This window comes from Lissotriton helveticus, chromosome 10 (genome assembly GCF_964261635.1).
Source record: "Lissotriton helveticus chromosome 10, aLisHel1.1, whole genome shotgun sequence".
NCBI classification, from domain to species: domain Eukaryota; kingdom Metazoa; phylum Chordata; class Amphibia; order Caudata; family Salamandridae; genus Lissotriton; species Lissotriton helveticus.
This window is the reverse complement of record NC_136071.1, coordinates 1,114,667,538-1,114,685,787: the sequence shown is the minus strand read 5'-3', so window position 1 is coordinate 1,114,685,787 and position 18,250 is coordinate 1,114,667,538. Positions and strand designations below refer to the sequence as shown.

General features: G+C 45.8%; 1 protein-coding gene across 1 annotated transcript in view; it reads left to right on the top strand.

Annotated features, from left to right (window-relative positions):
• Positions 1-18,250, top strand: part of COL6A6 (collagen type VI alpha 6 chain) — a 633,605-nt gene that overhangs the window by 423,032 nt on the left and 192,323 nt on the right. Inside the window, exon 10 of the mRNA XM_078663886.1 lies at positions 12,028-12,371. Within this exon, the coding sequence (XP_078520012.1) occupies positions 12,028-12,371 (344 nt within the window). The remainder of the gene's footprint in view (positions 1-12,027; positions 12,372-18,250) is intronic.

Here is an 18,250-nt window from a genome sequence, read left to right as displayed (position 1 = left end):
GGCAAAGATATTTACCTAGACTGGTGTGAAAACCAACCCTGGCCACGGGTCAGTTAAGGACAGGAAATACCCCCAGGAAGGACGGACATCAACGGGACAGCAGGTGCAGAATGGACACCCCAGGACAGGACAGGAAAACCAGATTAGGATCAGGACAGGACCACCAGGATACGACCAGCACCCGCAGTTCGGAAGCAACGCCTGCGCTCCACCCTCTCTGCAGCTATCAGTCAGAACCCCGATTGGGTTAGCGAACTCCCCAGCAAAGTGCTCCGCCAGCACTTAAGGTTTAGTAAAACCTTAGAGTCTATGGTCAAATTCGGACAGAGTGCTCCGCAGCGCTCTGTAAATTCAGTCACCTATTGAGTGCGTTGGGTCAGTGACAGGTCAGCTATTCAGACAAGTCGGACAATTTCTCTAGCTGAACCTAGGCTAGATATACTATTTTGGGTCAGTGTACCACCCCCAAATGTTGCAAAGTGTCAGAATCCTCAATTTCGATTGGTCCTAAGGTAGGATGGGTTAACACACCAATCAGAACAGACTTTTCTAAGGCCAAATCTACATTTTTGGGTACCGCCTAGCAAGATTGGGGTTCCCATGAGAGAATACACAGAATACAATAGAAGAATATCATTGTAACATTTTCAGAACATTTAACTCCATCTCGCTGGGGCAGGGGTGGCTTTCACATGAGCATCTTGACTGTGGCTGCCAGCTGGCTGAGTTCCACGGCTCAAGGCTACATCTCTCCCGGGCTGCGTGAGCATGCGTGGAAGGGACCTTCAAGATGGCTCTCAGTACATTCAGACCCCCATTTCCCGCGATACATGAAAAGTAAGCGAAAACAAATTAAAACATAGAAATGAATGAATGTATTACATGTCATGATCTCACTCTTCAGGTTTACCATCATAAAAATATACTATGCGATTAAGGGTAAGTGCTACACATAACGACACGATGAGCAACAGCACGAGCTTCACCTCGTTATCACATCCGGCGGCCATCTTATGGCTATTACGGATGTGCCCCCTTTCCCTCCAGAACTACCTCTACGTAAAGTCACGTGAGTATGACTAACGCATGCGCAGAAGCGAAAATTCAAGCAGCGGCCATTTTAGATACAAGGGTTATTTGTATTAGTTGAACACATAGGCAAGCTTCACTAATACACACGCATATCAAAAATAAAGGAGATTTAGTAAAACGTACAATTTGTTTATAGGGTTACAACAGAATCGAGGTTCATGACTCGAGCAAGTCGCGATGCGAAATCTTGCTCTATCAGTCCTACCTCAGGAGTTAGGGGTGAGTTAGATACTGGTTCAGCCCACTCCACATCAGGCTGCCCATTGCAACTGCAGAACTACAGGTTTCTGTCCCAGCAGGGAAATTCTCACAAAAAATGCAGACTCAGAAGATGCACTTATGTCAGACATTTTATTGCAAACAGGGCTCCATTTTATGGTAACCCTCTCCATATTACTTTTGTTTCACAAGAAAAAAGCCCCACAGATGGGATATTGAGTATTAATTACTGAACGGGACTGTCATGCATTGCAGTCACAGAAAGGAAGAATGTATGTGTGATGGCCCGCCACTAGAGCAGACCTCCTGATGCTTCACCCCGGTAGACCTGTGAGAGACAGGCTACCAGGTCATGTTTTCCTGGGGCAGAACCAGCTGAGGTTTCGCTTTCTTAATCCTAGTGGTTCACGCACATTTAAGAAGATGGGGTAATGTGGGTTACTGAAGCAGACGCCTTGCCACAATATGGTGGCTCCCACTTCATCAAAGTGTAAATGAGCCCCTTCGTCTCACCAGCACTTTATTACAAAAGCTTTTTCGGCTCACATGTGAGAATGATGACATATTTCAAAATCCTAACCCTTCATGGACTTCCATTGGTCTCCTTAGCCAGGACAGCTACTTCCTGACTCCCTTCTTTGCTCCTATTTTTAGGAACAATTCCAGTGGTCCATTGAGTTTTAGCTGATTGTGTGGCTCCCTGCCGTGTCTTAACCAGAATAATGATCTTTTAAAAATGTTAATGTTTATTGATAGTCCCTAACGTCAGTCACTGTGGAAAGGACAAGATGGAATCACTAGCTAACCCTAAGTACTAATGTGCCTACTTTCTCATGGAATAGAAAAAAGGACAAGTCAATATATTTCCCCTTAATGTCTGTAGTTCTGTGAGAGATCAAGGCAAAATAACTCTCTGGTTATATTTGAAGCCCCTGTGCTTGCCAGGAGACTTAAAGACTTTTATGTGTAACATTATGGCCAAGCTTTGTCAAGCTTTGCCTCAGGTTCATGTGCGATCAATTTTTTGATTTAAAGACCCTCGTTATGTTGTATGGGGCATACATGAAATATGTTTGAGAGACCTAGGTACCACAACATTGGATTACTTCTATAGCTTGAATAGGGACACATGACCCCTTCATCTATGAGAAGCCTTAGGCACTGTAAAATCATCTCTGAAATGGAGGGGAGCTTGGAGTAGAAATACTATGAGTCATGCCCTAGTTAATCAAGTCACTAATAGTATCTTAAGATCCCTCTTATTTATAGAGAATTGGTTTGATTTGTAATAAATAGAAGGTAATTTCTTATAGTTATTACTCCTGTGGTGCATAGAAACCTCAACAATAGCTATCTTCACCACTGACTCAGAAGTCACCCTGTGTTTCTAATGGTTGCAACCAGTTTATCTAGGTTTGCCAGGCGATCTTGGTATGCTAAGAGCAAATGCTTTAGACTCTGCAGGTGCAAAATGAGAACTTAATTCAGATAATCTCTATGTACCCTGCTCTTTTGGATTATTGGACTAAAGGATTATTGACAATCGTTAGATGATATTGTGTTTTCTCTAGGGACGAAGTTATCTTACTGTCCCATAAAATTAGAGGAGTGTAGCTCTAAATAATTTATTGGCCATTTCCACAGTAGTCAGTAATTTATCTTTGAACCTTTGTCTTTCCTCTTATGACTCTTAGGGCCCTAGTGTAGTGTTGAGGTGAAAGAAAATCTTTGTATCTTGATTTATTTTTGCTTCATACACATATGAAAATTATTGGTCACATTGGTACAGTGAATCAAAGTTTTCATAAAAGCTTTATATATATTATTCCTTAATAACCATGAGCTTTCACTCTGATTATCTTCCTTTTAAATTATGTTTGATACATTGGAAACTGTTATTTAGTTCTCCTTTTATTGTACAATTGTCATTAACTAAACAACAAATGTATACTTTCTTGCAGTTGCTTAAGGTACATTTTGGTTACATATTACAAAGAAAATAGTTTTTTATACTAAAACACTGAAGGAATGAATGAATACAGTTTATAGAGTGTACAGCTGCTTCATCAAGCAAGTGATCATTCATAAGTCCGTTTCTACCTACAAAAGAAGACTCTCAGACTGCAGATTTACTTAAATAAATGCTAGCCACTCTCTCTCACTGACCCTGTCATATTGATCTTGAACGTTGACATTAACACGTTGTTTTACTAGTGAGTAGCTGAGATGGTTATCTCCATAGCCTCAATAATAAGGACCAGGTTGGTCCCATCTGGATAAGTGAATAACTTAGAAGCGTGCACGTTGCTTCTGTTAGCCATGTATTTCTGGATTGAAGTCAAATTAAAGAAAAAAAACATGGATCTCTCATTCATGAGCCGCCATGGCACTTTTGCAACTTTCAAGGTTTGTAAAACTCGGTTTAATTATGTTATGTCTTCCATTGGTGTGTGCATGCTGTAAAAGGTTTGAATGTTCTTTAAGAAGTTGCAAGGCAGATAACATTATAGTGCTAATAGTGTGCATTCGTGTTGAGAGAGATTTGGAAGCCATTGTCAAGTACTTTAAAAGGAGTAAGACCTCTGACCTCCTGGTCAGAATATTGCTCCCCCTTGCACAGCTCCACCAAAGAGTGTCTACCCCCAGCGCTGCCCAGGTAAGTAGACGTCTGCTGCCTCCTGCTCTGGCCCTGCCCCTCTCCCTGCTCGTGTGATCCTCCTCGCTGTGCCCTTTTATTTTTCTGCTGTTTTTTCTGTTGTTGCTCTCCTTTTACTGTTCCTCTTTTTTCCTTTATTTTTCCTTTCTAAACATACTCTTTCTCTTTTTCCTTTTTCCCTCTTTTCCTCATGCTCTTCGCCCATTTGCCACTGCTGTCCCTGCGGCATCTCCCCCGCCCCCCTGTTCCCTCTCTCCCGCCTCCTAGCTGTCTCGCCCTCCTTCGACCCCTACTTAATGGCGGCCGCTGCACGACAGGGTGAGCATGACCTCTGACCTCCTGGTCAGAATATTGGTCCCCCCTCGCACAGCTCTATCAAAGAGTGTCTGACTCTGCCCCCAGTGGTGCCCAGGTAGGTTTGAGTCCGCTGCCGCCTGCTCTGGCCCTGCCTCCCTCCCTACTTGTGTGATCCTCCTCGCTGTGCCCTTGTATTTTTCTGCCGTTTTTCTGTTGTTGCTCTCCTTTTTCTGTTCCTCTTTCTTCCCTTATTTTATCTTTCTAAACTTACTCTTTCGCTTTTTCCTTTTTCCCTCTTTTTCTCACCCTCTTTGCCCATTTGCCGCTAATGCCCTCGAGCCCACCCCCTCCCATGTGTTCCCGCTCCCGCCTCCCAGCTGTCCCGCCCTCCCCCGACCCCTACTTAATGTCGACGCTGCGCAGCCATGCAGTGGAGGCGCACAGCGGGTGCACTGAAGGGACGCCAACGGTAAGCCTGTCTGCGCCCGTCCGTGACCCGACTGTGACCAGCGCTAGGGACCCTGACAACGCTACAGCTCCTCGTCCCTCTACGCACTCAACTCTGGGCAGGAAAACACATGCAAACTTTCTTCACCGACCGACACCCACGCACACCCACGGACCTTTCTCCTGCCGCCACTGCTGCCGCTCCTTCACCTTCAATGTGACCCAAGACCCACCTCAACCCACCCGCCTCAACTCTTCCACACCCAGAACCCTGCAATGTATCCTCCTCAACATCTGCTTCCTCCACAGACACACCGCAGAAATCTGGGACTTTCTCGACATCACCACCCCCGACATCACCTTCCTTACAGAAACCTGGACGAGCGCCACCTCAGGCCCTGACATCGCGATCGCCATCCCGGAAGACTACAAGATCACCCGGAAGGACCACCCCAACCGCTCCAGAGGAGGCATCGTCCTAGCCCACATGTCCAACCTTCGACTGAGCATATACACCGACGGGCCCACAGACTTGATGGAACACCTCCATTTCAAGATACAGACCAACCCGAGGCACCCTCATCTACAGACCTCCCAGACCCTACATACCTTCCACCGACATCATCACCCCGCAAGCCATCAACTCCTCCAACTACACCTTGCTGTGAGACCTAAACTTCCACCTCGACAACCTCCAAGACCCCAACTCTACCTCCCTCCTGGACAACCACCTCAACATCAAACTCAAACAAATTGTACCGGAACCCACGCACTCCACAGGACACACCCTCGACCCCATCTTCAGAGCAGGAAACTCCATCAACTTCTACCACACCTCCGAACTCCAATGGGCGGACCACCGCTGCGTCCACTTCACCTTCAAAACAAACATCACCAGCAAACGTCCACTCCAGCTCCAGCGCAGGAAGTGGAACAAGATCTCCTACTATCAGCTCACCGCCTCCCTCAGAAGCTCCACTCCCACCGCCACAGGCGATGACCCATCCACCGCCGTCCGTACCCTTCACAACTACATCACCAACACCATCAACCCCTCAAGAAAACTTCCAAACAGAACGGCAGGAGAGTCAGCTGGTTCTCCACCAAACTCCAAGAATCTAGAAGGAAATGCAGACGCCTCGAAAAGTTATGGAGGAACCACAGCAGACCTTGACAACTTCAAAGCAGCCACTGCCACCCACCACAAGCTCATCAGACACTCAAGGAAGAAAGCACTTCAGAACAGAATCCCCACCCACACACACAACAGCCAGGAACTCTTCAGCTTCATCAAAGAGTTCACCCAACCCACCAGCGAGACAACAGACCTTCTTCCATCACAAGATCAAGACCATCTTTGACAACTTCAATGACAACCCCCTCACGGAACCAACACCCACATCCCCCACACCACAGAGCCAACACTTGACAGCTGGACCGCCCTTACCACTGAAGACACCCTGAAGACTATGAAGCCTACTCACTCCGGGGCCCACACGGATCCCTACCCCTACCACATCTACCACAGAGCCTCAGACATCATCGCCCCGAGCTTTGACGAATCATCAACTGCTCCTTCAAGACCGCCTTCTTCCCCAATGACTGGAAACACGCCGAAATCAACCCTCTCCTGAAAAAACCCTCTCTAGACCCCACCGACCTCAAGAACTTCAGACTGATCTCCTTACGCTAGTACCCGGCCAAAGTCATTGAAAAAGCCGTTAACAGTCAGCTCGCCTCCTTCATACAAGAAAACAACATCCTGGATTCCTCCCAATCAGGCTTCAGGAAGAACCACCCTACTCGCCGCGACAGACAACATCCGCTCCCTCCTCGACAGAGGAGAGACTGTAGCCCTCATCCTCCTGGACCTCTCCGCAGCCTTCAACACAGTCTCCCATTGCACCATAATCAGCAGACTCCACGACGCGGGAATCCAGGACAAGGCCCTCGACTGGATACATTCATTCCTCTCTTGCAGAGTGCAGTGGGTCAGACTCCCACCCTTCCTCTCAGATCCCACACTGACCACCTGCGGAGTCCCCCAAGGATCCTCCAGCAGCCCCACCCTATTCAACATCTTCATAGCCTAGCTTGCACCCATCATCAGATCACACAGACTCATCATCGTATCGTTCTCATCCTCTCCCTATCCAATGAACTCAACATCTCCAAACACAACTTTCAACAAGGAATGGAAGCAGTCGTAAAAATGGATGAAGAACAGCTGCCTTCAACTATACACAGACAAAACCGAAGTTCTCAACATGGGCCCACAATCCGATGCCTGGAACAACACCTGTTGGCCCCCACCCTTTCGGAACCTCCTCTCCCCTCTAACCACGCACACAACCTCTGAATCATTTTGGACTCCGAACTCCAAGGACAGCCAAATGAACGCTGTCACCTTCTCCTGTTTCAACACCATACGTCTCCTATGAAAGACCTTCAACTGGATTCACCTCAAATTCACTACGGCAATGCACTCTATGCCGCGATCAACAAGAACCTCACCCACAAACTCCAAAACGTCCAGAACGCCTCTGCCAGACTAGTCCTCAACCTTCCACGCCACTACCACATCACCCAACACCTGCGGACACTATACTGGCTCCCCGTCGAGAAGAGAATCACTGTCAAACATTCTCACCCACGCCCACAAAGCCCTGCACACCACCGGACCCACCTACAGGGACCACGCCCTCATGTTCCACACACCCTAAAGATCCATCCACTCGGCCCAGCTCTCCCTTACGACTGTGCCGTGAATCAAGAAGACCAGAACAGGAGGCCGTTCCTTCTCCTACCTCACGGTGAGGGCATGGAACACCCTCCCTCTCCACCTCTGACAGACACCAACACACGCCAAGTTCTTGAAGGACCTCAAGACCTGGCTCTTTGACGAATCACCGAATTCATCCAGGAGCAACGAAACCGCCCTCCCCCCAGTGACTTGTGACGCTTGCGGGTGGATTGTTGCGCTCAACAAACCACTGATTGATTGATTGATCTTGTGCATTTTTTCTCCGTCTGCTTGTCTAATTCTTTTGGTAGCTTCCCTTTCTAAATATGCCTGTTCTTCTTTAATGATGACATTTAGTAATGTCGACTCAAATAGTTCTTTTCCGTAGATGGGGGCCCAATAGGAAATCGTTAAAATCCATGTCTTGACTAATTTTTAACAAGTGCTTCTTCACAGCACTTAAGCTGGAATGTGCTAGCCGTCACTGGTATAATTTAATCCCACAATATGTATTGCTGTTACAAGTACATATACATTATAAATGAGGTCTGGCCTATTTTATAAGGGTCCAGCATATTAAATAAAAAACCACAACAAGATGATGGACGGAGTGCTGAAACTTCTTAACCACTCACTACCCAGTCAAGAGATCTGGGTTTAAGCCATGGTTCTTTTGCTCACTATGCCACCCCACTTTGGACCCAGCCATATACAAATCAGTCTTTACTCTCATGGGAACATTCCAACTCAAACTGCCAGGCCAGGGCGAACATGGCAAACACAACAAAATGATGGATGGAGTGTTGAAACCTTTCAACCACTCACCCCAGTCAAAAGACCTGGGTTTAATCCATCTATCTATAGTTTTTAACTATTTTGATGTATGAGAGGTCAACATCAGGACTGGCAAACAGTGCAACACATTATGGTAGAGGGCCAAAAGGTCCCAAGCTGAGAGCATGTGGCTGCAGGGTTGGCGATAGGGCATAGAGCCCCAAAACAAAGACTCAATTGTGGTGAAGAAATTGGCAACTTGATGGACGAGTGCAGCAGAACCTCTGTGAATATTGGAAAGGGGGGTTGCTGGAAGTGCCCCTAGCATCAAAAGTATAGATATTGTCCACCGGAGGGGTAATAAAAGGAAAAGCTAACTGGATGAAGGTATTCCTAATTGATGACAGACAACCCTCATAGAAGGTGTTCCAGAGATTAAATGGGGCTGCAAAAATTGCAGTCAATGTGCTTCTCCTAGTTCAGGAACTAATTGCTAATCGTAGTAGTAGTAGATAAGCTTTATTCGATAAAAAATGTATCATAAAAGCATTACATTTATAAAATCACAAGGTTAGATTGCCACATTTAAAGAGCAGAGATGTCATAATAACCATATGAATTAAAACCATTAAAAACCACACTATATACAAAAAATAATTGATGACTAAATTCATAAATTCATTATCACAATTACATAAAAGGAAGGGAATATAAGCGAGTGTTTCCCAAGCTTTAAAGTGTCACGTGAAGTCAATCGCCCCATATCTATCAGGTTTGAGGGCCCGCTACGTTCTTTCCTAAGGCTTTAGTTCGTATTAACCAAGCACACCCCAAATATTTGGCTACTCCACAAACTAATGTCAGAGAGGAGGTGTCGGTTTTCACGATGCTTAGTGCAGCGACGTGGCTCATGAAACCCAATGCTTTACACACTGGCTTAAGCCACTTTTCTCTAGCATTTTTATATGCCGGGCATGCCAGAAAAAAGTGAGCAATAGACCCATCTGAATGTGCGCAGCATGGGCACGGTGCAGGAACTGAGTTTGACCCTTTCCATAATGATGTCACAGTATTGACTTGCAGGGTTCCGAATCTCATCTTCATATATAAGGTCCTGTCCCTAGGGACCTGAATGAAGTCGAGATAGGGTTCCAATCTACAGATGTTTTTATGTTTGAAGAACCCCTCAGTGAGTTTCCCTGTCTGGTGAGTGGATAGATCACGTTTCAACACCCAGGCCCAGTAAGCACGTTTTAAGTCCTGCTTGGGTGGTGGAATGTGGCTAGCCCAAGCCTCACTTAATCCAATGAGGCCAGCAAGGTGTCTTAGGTCAGCCAACCATTTTATCCTGCGCCCTGTATCAACTGTCAACAACTCATCAAAAGCCGCAGCACAATTGGACAGCTCCATAGACCTCTTAAGGCGGGCCCAAAAGAGCAGGGGGCGAAGCCTAGCAATATCCTGGATATGCCTCCTTCCTGTGTCATAGAACAAGGGCTTCCAGGGGGTGGAAGTAGGGAGTCATAAATAGCAAGCGCCGGGGCAACTGGTCTGCTTGCAGAAAGATGCTGCTCTCTAACGATTGCCCCGGACACCCGTTTATGGTTTAAAAGCATCTTATCTAAATGGGAGGACCACTTCATGCTTTTCGAAATTCTAATCCCCAGATAGTCAAAGGACTCAACCACATCTAGTGGGACATCATTTAGAGTAATGTTGCTCCTAAAGCGTTTGGTGGGGTTGATTGTCATCAGCTTAGTTTTACTGGTGTTAATAGTTAATCCCGGCTTCTTGCAAAATGAATCAAATCTGTTTAGGAGTTTCTGTAGGCCACCCGGTGACTTAGAAATTAGGAGAGTATCGCTGGCAAACAAGAGGGTGGGTGTCTTCTCCCCTGCCAACACTGGAGCGTCTGTTGGTTCCTCCTTGAGGTAGGCCACCACCCCATTAATGAAAAGCGAAAATAGGGTGGGGGCCAAAACGCATCCTTGTCGTACCACTCTGTTCACCGCGATTCTCTCTGTCACCTCCCCTTGACTTCCCCATCTAACTCTCGCATAATTACCTATGTGCAATCTTTTTAGAAAGTCAAGGATATAGGATGGTATATCCAGGTGCTGAGGCACCTTCCAGAGCTTATCACGGGGACCAGGTCGAAAGCGGTCTTCAGATCTATGAAACCCAGGTACAAACTCCCTTTCTTTCATAGATCTGAAGACCGCTAATTGCTAATCAGTCTTGGGAATAAATCACCAAAAAACCACAAAGACATGCAGTGCATCAGCCAAGGAGGACACTGGGAGTCACGAGCAGGCTGGTAACAACCAGCTTCTTAGGGTCATGGGAAGTAGCAGGAGCCCAGGCTGCACAGGTGCTCCAGAACTCCGCACGGTTCTCAGTTCAGGATGGGGAACCCATGCAGATCTGGGCCACAGCTCCAGCTTGGAGTACCCTCCTCAGTGCCCAGATCCGCCAGGATGGAAAGGAGCCTATCCTAAGTCCACATACCGAGGCCAGGCACCAGTCCAGGTCAGCATAGCTTGCAGAGCAGGTCAGAGAGGTGAAGCTGGCACAGCCAGGGCTTCAGCCCAGGAGTTAGACTGATCCCTCATTACGTTCTAGTGCAATATATTCTCTTCCAGCCCGCGGCAGCCATGATGGACATCCACGTTGGTAGACCTCAGCAGACTGGCATTCGAAAGTGCACTTTATAAATAGCAGTCGAACTGGCATTGCCCCTTCATCAGCAGCGCCTGCGATGGCATGGTGGCAGCCTTGATCATTCATGCATTTCAGTGGATTCGAGTGAGAATGCTGTTGGTTATTGATCCCCAGCCCAAGGAGCCTCCCTGAAGTGCGGCCATCTTGGAGCCAGGCACATTGACACCCCCACACCCCGTTGGTAAAATTGTTATTTCACAAAATGATAAACATGTTCAAATCTAAATTTTAACCAATCCTTTATATAAAATCTTTATTTTTTTATCTCGTACCACATACGGATGTCATGCTCAGTATGCTACCTATAACACTGCATTTAATTAAATTATTTAAAGATTTGTTTGTCTTTTTGGGGAAAAACTCTTAATTTTTGGTAGAGCCACATGATTTTTCTACTCGAGATTTAATAGGGTGATCTCAAAATAGTAGCTGTTGCAAAACGTAGAATTGATGTGGTTTCGTGGAATGTATGTATTGGTTTATGATACCAAAATAAATTAAATTCGACTTTTTAACAGTGAACGGTTTTGTGTAACACACAAAGCACTTTGAAAGGGAAATGTCAGGTTGTGGCTAATTCTAGGTGACGTTTTTATGTCAGCTTCACACCATTTTTGGTCAATGGGGAGAGAAGCAGGAATGACACTTCAGTAGCCTCATTGTCAGTGTCTTATAATGCCCAGCGGTGTAGGTAACAGGGGTTAGAGGCCCTATTGGAAATTGCCAAATGCACAGGAAGAACATGGGCCCAGAACTTTTCTTCCGGACACTTTGCCTCCTTAAAGAAGGTGAAAGGTCAGGGTCAAACACTGGGCGAAAGTAAGGGGAAAACGTGTAGAAATTGAAGTGGGTCAGAGATTCCAGCATAGTTCTGCACCAGTTCCTGCATGATACCCCCCAAAATGTAATCATGTACCATGGAAGTACCATTGCTTGCTTTAGCAGTTGCTCTGATGGACAGGGGGTGGATACCAGGCCTTTTGTCCCCCTCTATAGGGAACTCCAGTTTACACTCTTGTAAATCCTAAAATCTCCAGGCGGTTACTCGTGCATAACATATGTTTTGTTTTGTTATCAGATTGCCTCATCGACATTGTTCTTGGATTTGACATCTCCAGTCTGGCAGAGGGTCAGAGGTTACTCCACGGCCAATCACAGCTCGAGACACGCCTCCCCGACATCTTGCAGTGGATAACCTCGCTCAGCACTGTGAGCTGCAGTCTGGGCACCAACACACAGGCCAGCTTGGCCCTGCACGTGAAGGACTCCATCACACCCATGGCCCCCAAGTTCCAAATCTACAGCAAAGACATGGCAGAGACTCTGAAAGCGGTGAAGGTCAAAGGTCCCTCGCGTCTCGATGCCTCGAGCCTGCGCTCACTCTGGGCAACGTTTCAGAACCAATCAGCAGCTCAAGCCAAGGTAGGATGTGTCCAGGGTCACAGCGGTCTCTCGGGATAATGTCTTCTTATCACTATAAACTAAATGGGTGAAATGTAGTTTATTGTGACATGGCAATTCATAGTGACTAAATTACAGACAATAGGTGCTGTATCATGAACAATGCAAAATAGCATTTTGTTTCGTATTTGTCAACTTCTTGACCTTTCTTGTTTCATTCTCTGATTCTGGGACAGATGTACGACGCTCAAAATAGCGCCTCACAAATTGCGAGTCTTTTTCAACTCGCAATTTCCGAGGCGCTATTTTGCATGTACCACAGTGGTTTGAACACTGTTTGCGATTCCCAATGGGGTCGCAACTTAATATTAATGAGCCTCTCGCAATTTGCAAGCCCATTGGGAATGACAGGCCCTTCCAGGGATGGTGGCCTGCTGGGTTCAGCAGACCACTATGTCTGAGATGCTTTTAAATAAAGCACTTTTTTTTTATGCAGCCCGTTTTCTTTCAAGGAAAACAGGATGCATTTAAAAAAATAAAAATGAAATGTTTTCGTTTCATTTTTTAAGGGCAGGCAGTGGTCCCTGGGACCACTGCCTGCCCTTTAAAAATTATTTTTGGTGCCAGTCACAAAGGGGAAGGGGTCTCCTGGGGACCCCTTCCCATATGTGACTTCAATACCACCCTCTTGAAGAGAGCGGTAATTTGCGAGTGTTTTGCGAGCGCAATTGCGGTCACAAAATATTCATACATGGCTCTGCGGTCGCTATTAAGAAGGGAACGCCCCTTCCTAATAGCGAGTCGCAATACAGTATTTTATTTGCGACTCGCAAAATTGTGTAAGTACATGGCCCAGACTGAAATTGCATGTGCAAACAGGTCAGCAACCCGTTTGCGCATGCAATTTTACGTCGTACATCTGGCCCATAGATTTTTACCATAAGGTGGGATTGAATCATTTGTAGTCACACTCTGTAAGCCACTGCTCTAGGTGCTGTTACCGATCGACATTCAGTCGATGACTCTTCCACAGATACCACACCAATGTCACCTTGAAGGAGGGAGCAGTTCAACCATCACGATTTCCAAATGACCACATCTGAGTCAGACATGCACAATTTAATATCAAACGCTTTGTAATGGGACATTTGTATCATATTTCAAAAATATTTTCTTGACCCTCCCCATCCAAGCAATTAATGCCTACACACCCAATGACCCTTGTCTTGGGAGTACAATTGTTTGAATTATTAAGAACCCCGTGAAAATGTAGTTATCCTGTCAGTGTGGATCAGAGTGGACACCGCAGCCCGCAGGTAAGTGCCATTTAATGGTGCAGTGGTTTAACACAGCCCAACATAGGAACATCTAGGTATTAATCTTTCCCTAGACTAATATTAACAGGGCCAGTTAGAGTTGGGAGGAGCAATAACCCCAGGGGATACCCTCAAGCAGTGCTTAATTGGTAAAAAAACAGAAGTGCCAGGTCCCTTTTCGGGAGGCCACTGCAGCTTGCACAACCCATTGCTCCCACTAGCCCTGCCAATTACATTACTATCACTACTAGCCGTCACACTTATACGAGTGTGACAATTCAGAATTTAAATATACATTAAATTGACTAATACATGCGGCTATAGAAATTATTTTAGCTTTAAGTGGCAGGTAGTAGTCATTTTAAAGCATAATTAATTATTAAACAACAGCTGTTGTGCTCCTCAAAAAAATAAGACAAACAGTGTCACCATGTGGAAGGCTGTCATAAGAGCTGGTGTTGTCAATAAAGTGCTGAGCACCAGAATGCACGGGCTCAAATTAAGCACTTCCCTCCAGTCTGATTCCATGTGGTCCATTGTTCCTGCACATAAAATTACTGGGTGCAAGACTATCAGGCCCAGTTTTACCACTCTGAATTTCGACTTTTTGGAATCCACTATCGTCCCGAACTTAATTCACGTTCGTTTGAGGGTTCCTACATTGGCTGACCTTATGCAGCAACTTTGGACTTAGGACTGTTGTGATTTCCTGGCACCAGTTACGGCAGAGCTATTTTGAAGTGGGAGAGGTGTGGCGCTGCGGCCAGGGCGACTGACGCTGGAATCTGGGGATCACGGTTCGATCCCCGGCTCCGGCGGCAGGTTAGCCCAGCACCATGTGACTCTGGGCAATAGCTCGCTTAATCTTCCCGATGGCCCCCAGCGCCTAGAGACCCTTACGGGTGATTGTGCGCTTTACAAATGTGGATTATTATTAGTGGAGTTTTAAAATTGACTCCCGAGCAGTTCGCTATTTTAATCTTACTGACACAAGCATCCCTTTGGTTTTGCTAGCCCGCAATTTAATAGCGTGGAAATTGGTTGTTGACAAGCTCAGTTAACTTATTGTCCTGAGGATGACCATGTACTAATGACACCGGTCGAAACGCCGTTGACGCTATTGTGGCCACGACTCACGGAGGACACATTGTTTTGTTTATAAGAGTTCTTGTATGGTTCTAGAACTCTTGTGTTCATGTAACCTCTGTGTGTATGCCACTTGTCTGGTTTTATATGTATTGTAATTGTGTTTTTTGTACCGGCAATATGTCTGAGCTTCATGTAACTTTTTAAATTTAAATACATTTTGTATACTTTTTCTATAATTGCACTGACATTCCTTCTATAATGTTTTCTTCTATGGGCCAAAGCTTTTTCATTCTTATTATTTTTTCTTCTTTAACTCTACTGCTTCTTACATGTGTTATGATATGATTAGTAATTGTTGCACATTCTGAACCATTGTAAGGATAAAACCCAGTTTTACCAGTGGCAGAAATGTATCCAATAAAAACACTGGAGCTCCGGGGCACGTAGAGGGATTAGGACCCCAGCTGAGCCCTCCTCCAGTACGGCTGTAGAGGGGGAGCATGCATCATTCCCCTAGTAGCCTAATTCACATGCCTCCACACCCTAGCATGAGCCCCCACCCCATGGGAACCCACTGTTCCTTCCTGCTCACATTTCCACTGATCAGAGCAGTTAGTAAATGTACGTAGAACCAGGGAAAGCAGGTATTTTTCCCCCTGGCAATTCCAGGTCTGGGTGGTTATTCTTGATTTTGGGGACTGAACCTTGTAATTGTTGTTAACCATCTGTAATGGCAGAATCTCTCCACAGAGTTTGAGACCAATCCATGATCAAAGCAGAGGCACTAACTTGCTGTAATGTCCATTCAAATCTTTAAGAAATGGATCTGAATAAACCCACTCTAAGAGAAATGAGTAAATATGCTTGGAATCAAAGAAAGCAATTATTAAAAACTCAAATATTAGATTCAACTCTGTGTAACAAAACCCCACTTATACCACCTCAGGCTAAGCACACCACATAAATGCACCTTTGTGGGAGTGGGAGCTGTATAATCATTGAAAGTCAGTCAGAACTGCAAGACCCAGAGCCGACTCCTACCAGGCAAGAAACACTGGTGCTCAAGCGCCTGCTGCACAGGTTTCGCGTGTCTCTAACAGAGGGAAACACGCGTGCCGCAAGTGCAATTCTGTGGCAATACTATAGCACTGAATGGTAATGATATATTGAAGAGAGTAGTTAATCCATTTTCTATGGCAAGAACACATTAGCTGCAGTGGTTAAATTGTAAAAACAAACTAAGGGGGGCGTGGTCTGGCCACGCAGGAAGATGGCCGCCTGCTGAGAGAGCTCCGCCGAGGGACGGACCCCCAACGAGCTTTCTCGCCCTACCTGTCCGTGTGGGTCGTCTCTTCGGCAATTGCAGCACTCGAGGGAGCATGGCAGTTGCTGCGGTGGCTTTCTTTTGTGGCTGGCGGCTCCCGTTCCAGGGATGAGGCGGTCACGGTGAGGCGGCTGGCTTCCATGCCGTGCACTGCGGGATTCGCGCGCTTGTGACGCCGCATTTCTCCTCAGCGAGGGCGGCGCCCTCACTACTATAGGGCCGCGCCTCCTCATGCTGTAGGCCGCGCCTCCTCAGACGATGGGGGCGCGCTTCTCCGAGGCAACAGATCAAAATTAATGATGCCTTTACACTAAAGTAAGCAGCGCCCTCCTCAGGATACTGTTGTCATAGCTTTTCCTTTAACTGACAACTATTTTAATCGAAGAAGGATACATAAAGGGAAAGGAAAAGGCATTTATAGAACTTGAACTTTTGTTATTCTAAGGAAGTACATTTCTCTTTGGTCAACTGAATACAGGTGCCCAGGTGCAATAGTAATTCTTGCAGAGTTTCAATTGCATAATTTATTGCCTAATATTTGCCACTTTCTACAGAAGCAGGATATAATATCCCTGGAATACACCGTGAACACAGGCTGCTTCCCTTAATGCTCTTGTCTATCTGAGTCAACAGCGCCCTCCTCAGGTTTTCATTAAAATGGTTTTCTTGTAGTTACCAGCGATTTTTAATGAAACAGGCACCATGAAGATGGAAAGGAATGGACGCGTGTAGGGCTGGCACACTCGTCATTATAATGAAGAGCGCTTTTTCATAGTCATATATGTTCTACTGTCCAGGTGAACTAGCAATATTTACAGGACTTCAATAACATGACTTTTTCATAATAATTGTTATCACCTGCAGAATCTGGCTATGAGTGTCCCTTAAAAAGCCAACATTACTGGTACGGGCCGACTTACTTGCTGAAGTCCTGTTCCATCTTCTTTCTTGACTGTTACCACTTGGCTTTGGCGTCTCTCTTCAGTTGTATTAAGGGACATATTTGTCATTTGGGTTAAGAATAACCTGACTCTACCAGTTTTATCACTACTCCTTAATGTGTCCTCTTGTTCTCATACTGTGACACTTTGCCAGTCCCGCTTATACCAGAGGAAGCAGGTATTTGTTGCATGCTATTCGTGCTGCTCATTTTCTTGCTGCATACAACTTTTTACCTCCCTGTTATTTGATACACCTTTGACCTCACCATTGCCTCGTATTCCAATATCTCCTCCATTTGCTATTGTAGACCACCGCTCAAACGGTACATGGCCATGTCTAACAATAGGAATAGTAGTCGTGGGCCCAAACAATCACTTTTCAATGAAGTGGTAAAACAGTCCTCTTCTTTGTCAGTTAAAGGTAATGGCTCTACGTCACCTCCTTTGTCACCAGCTGCATTACCTCAGAGCGACAAGTCCCTGTCTGACACTATGCAACGCATTTTGCAAGAACTTTCTGGGGTCAATCGACGGTTAGAGGGCCTGGATATTGCTATGACTTCCTTAACTGCAGAAACTAAGTCTATCAGGGCAGAACTTACTACTTTTCACACCAGGATTGATGTCATTGACTCTAAAATAATGGACATAGAGGGTCGACTGGATTCTATTCAGGGTTCAGATCAAGACTTACTCTTCCTACACAGTAAGATCATCGATTTGGAAGATCGCAGTCGTAGAGACAATGTCCGTTTTTTTGGTTTTCCAGAAAATATTGAGAAGCAAGATATGAAGTCCTTTCTTTGTGATGCCCTTCCCACTCTGACTGGAATTTCTTTTACTCCTCCTCTTGAGTTCCAACGCGCTCATAGACTGGGCCCACCACGTCCTGGACCTTCTGCAAAACCTAGACCGATTATTGCTTGTTTTCTTCGCCATGAGCAAACTAGACAGATTCTATCAATGGCTCGTACACGTGGCTCCTTTCTGTTTCAGGGTCATACCATCTACATGGCTGCAGACTTCTCTAAAGAAACGAATGAACGAAGGAAGGCGTTTCTCTCCATGCGACCCCAGTTACGTCAAATGGATATCAAATATGGATTATTTGAGCCTGCACGTTTTCGTATTACTAGGAATGGAGTGTCTAAAGACTTTTACGATCCTGCACTTCTACAGCAGTTTCTGGATGATATCAGGTCCGATGATATGGAAACTCAGTCTTCTTCC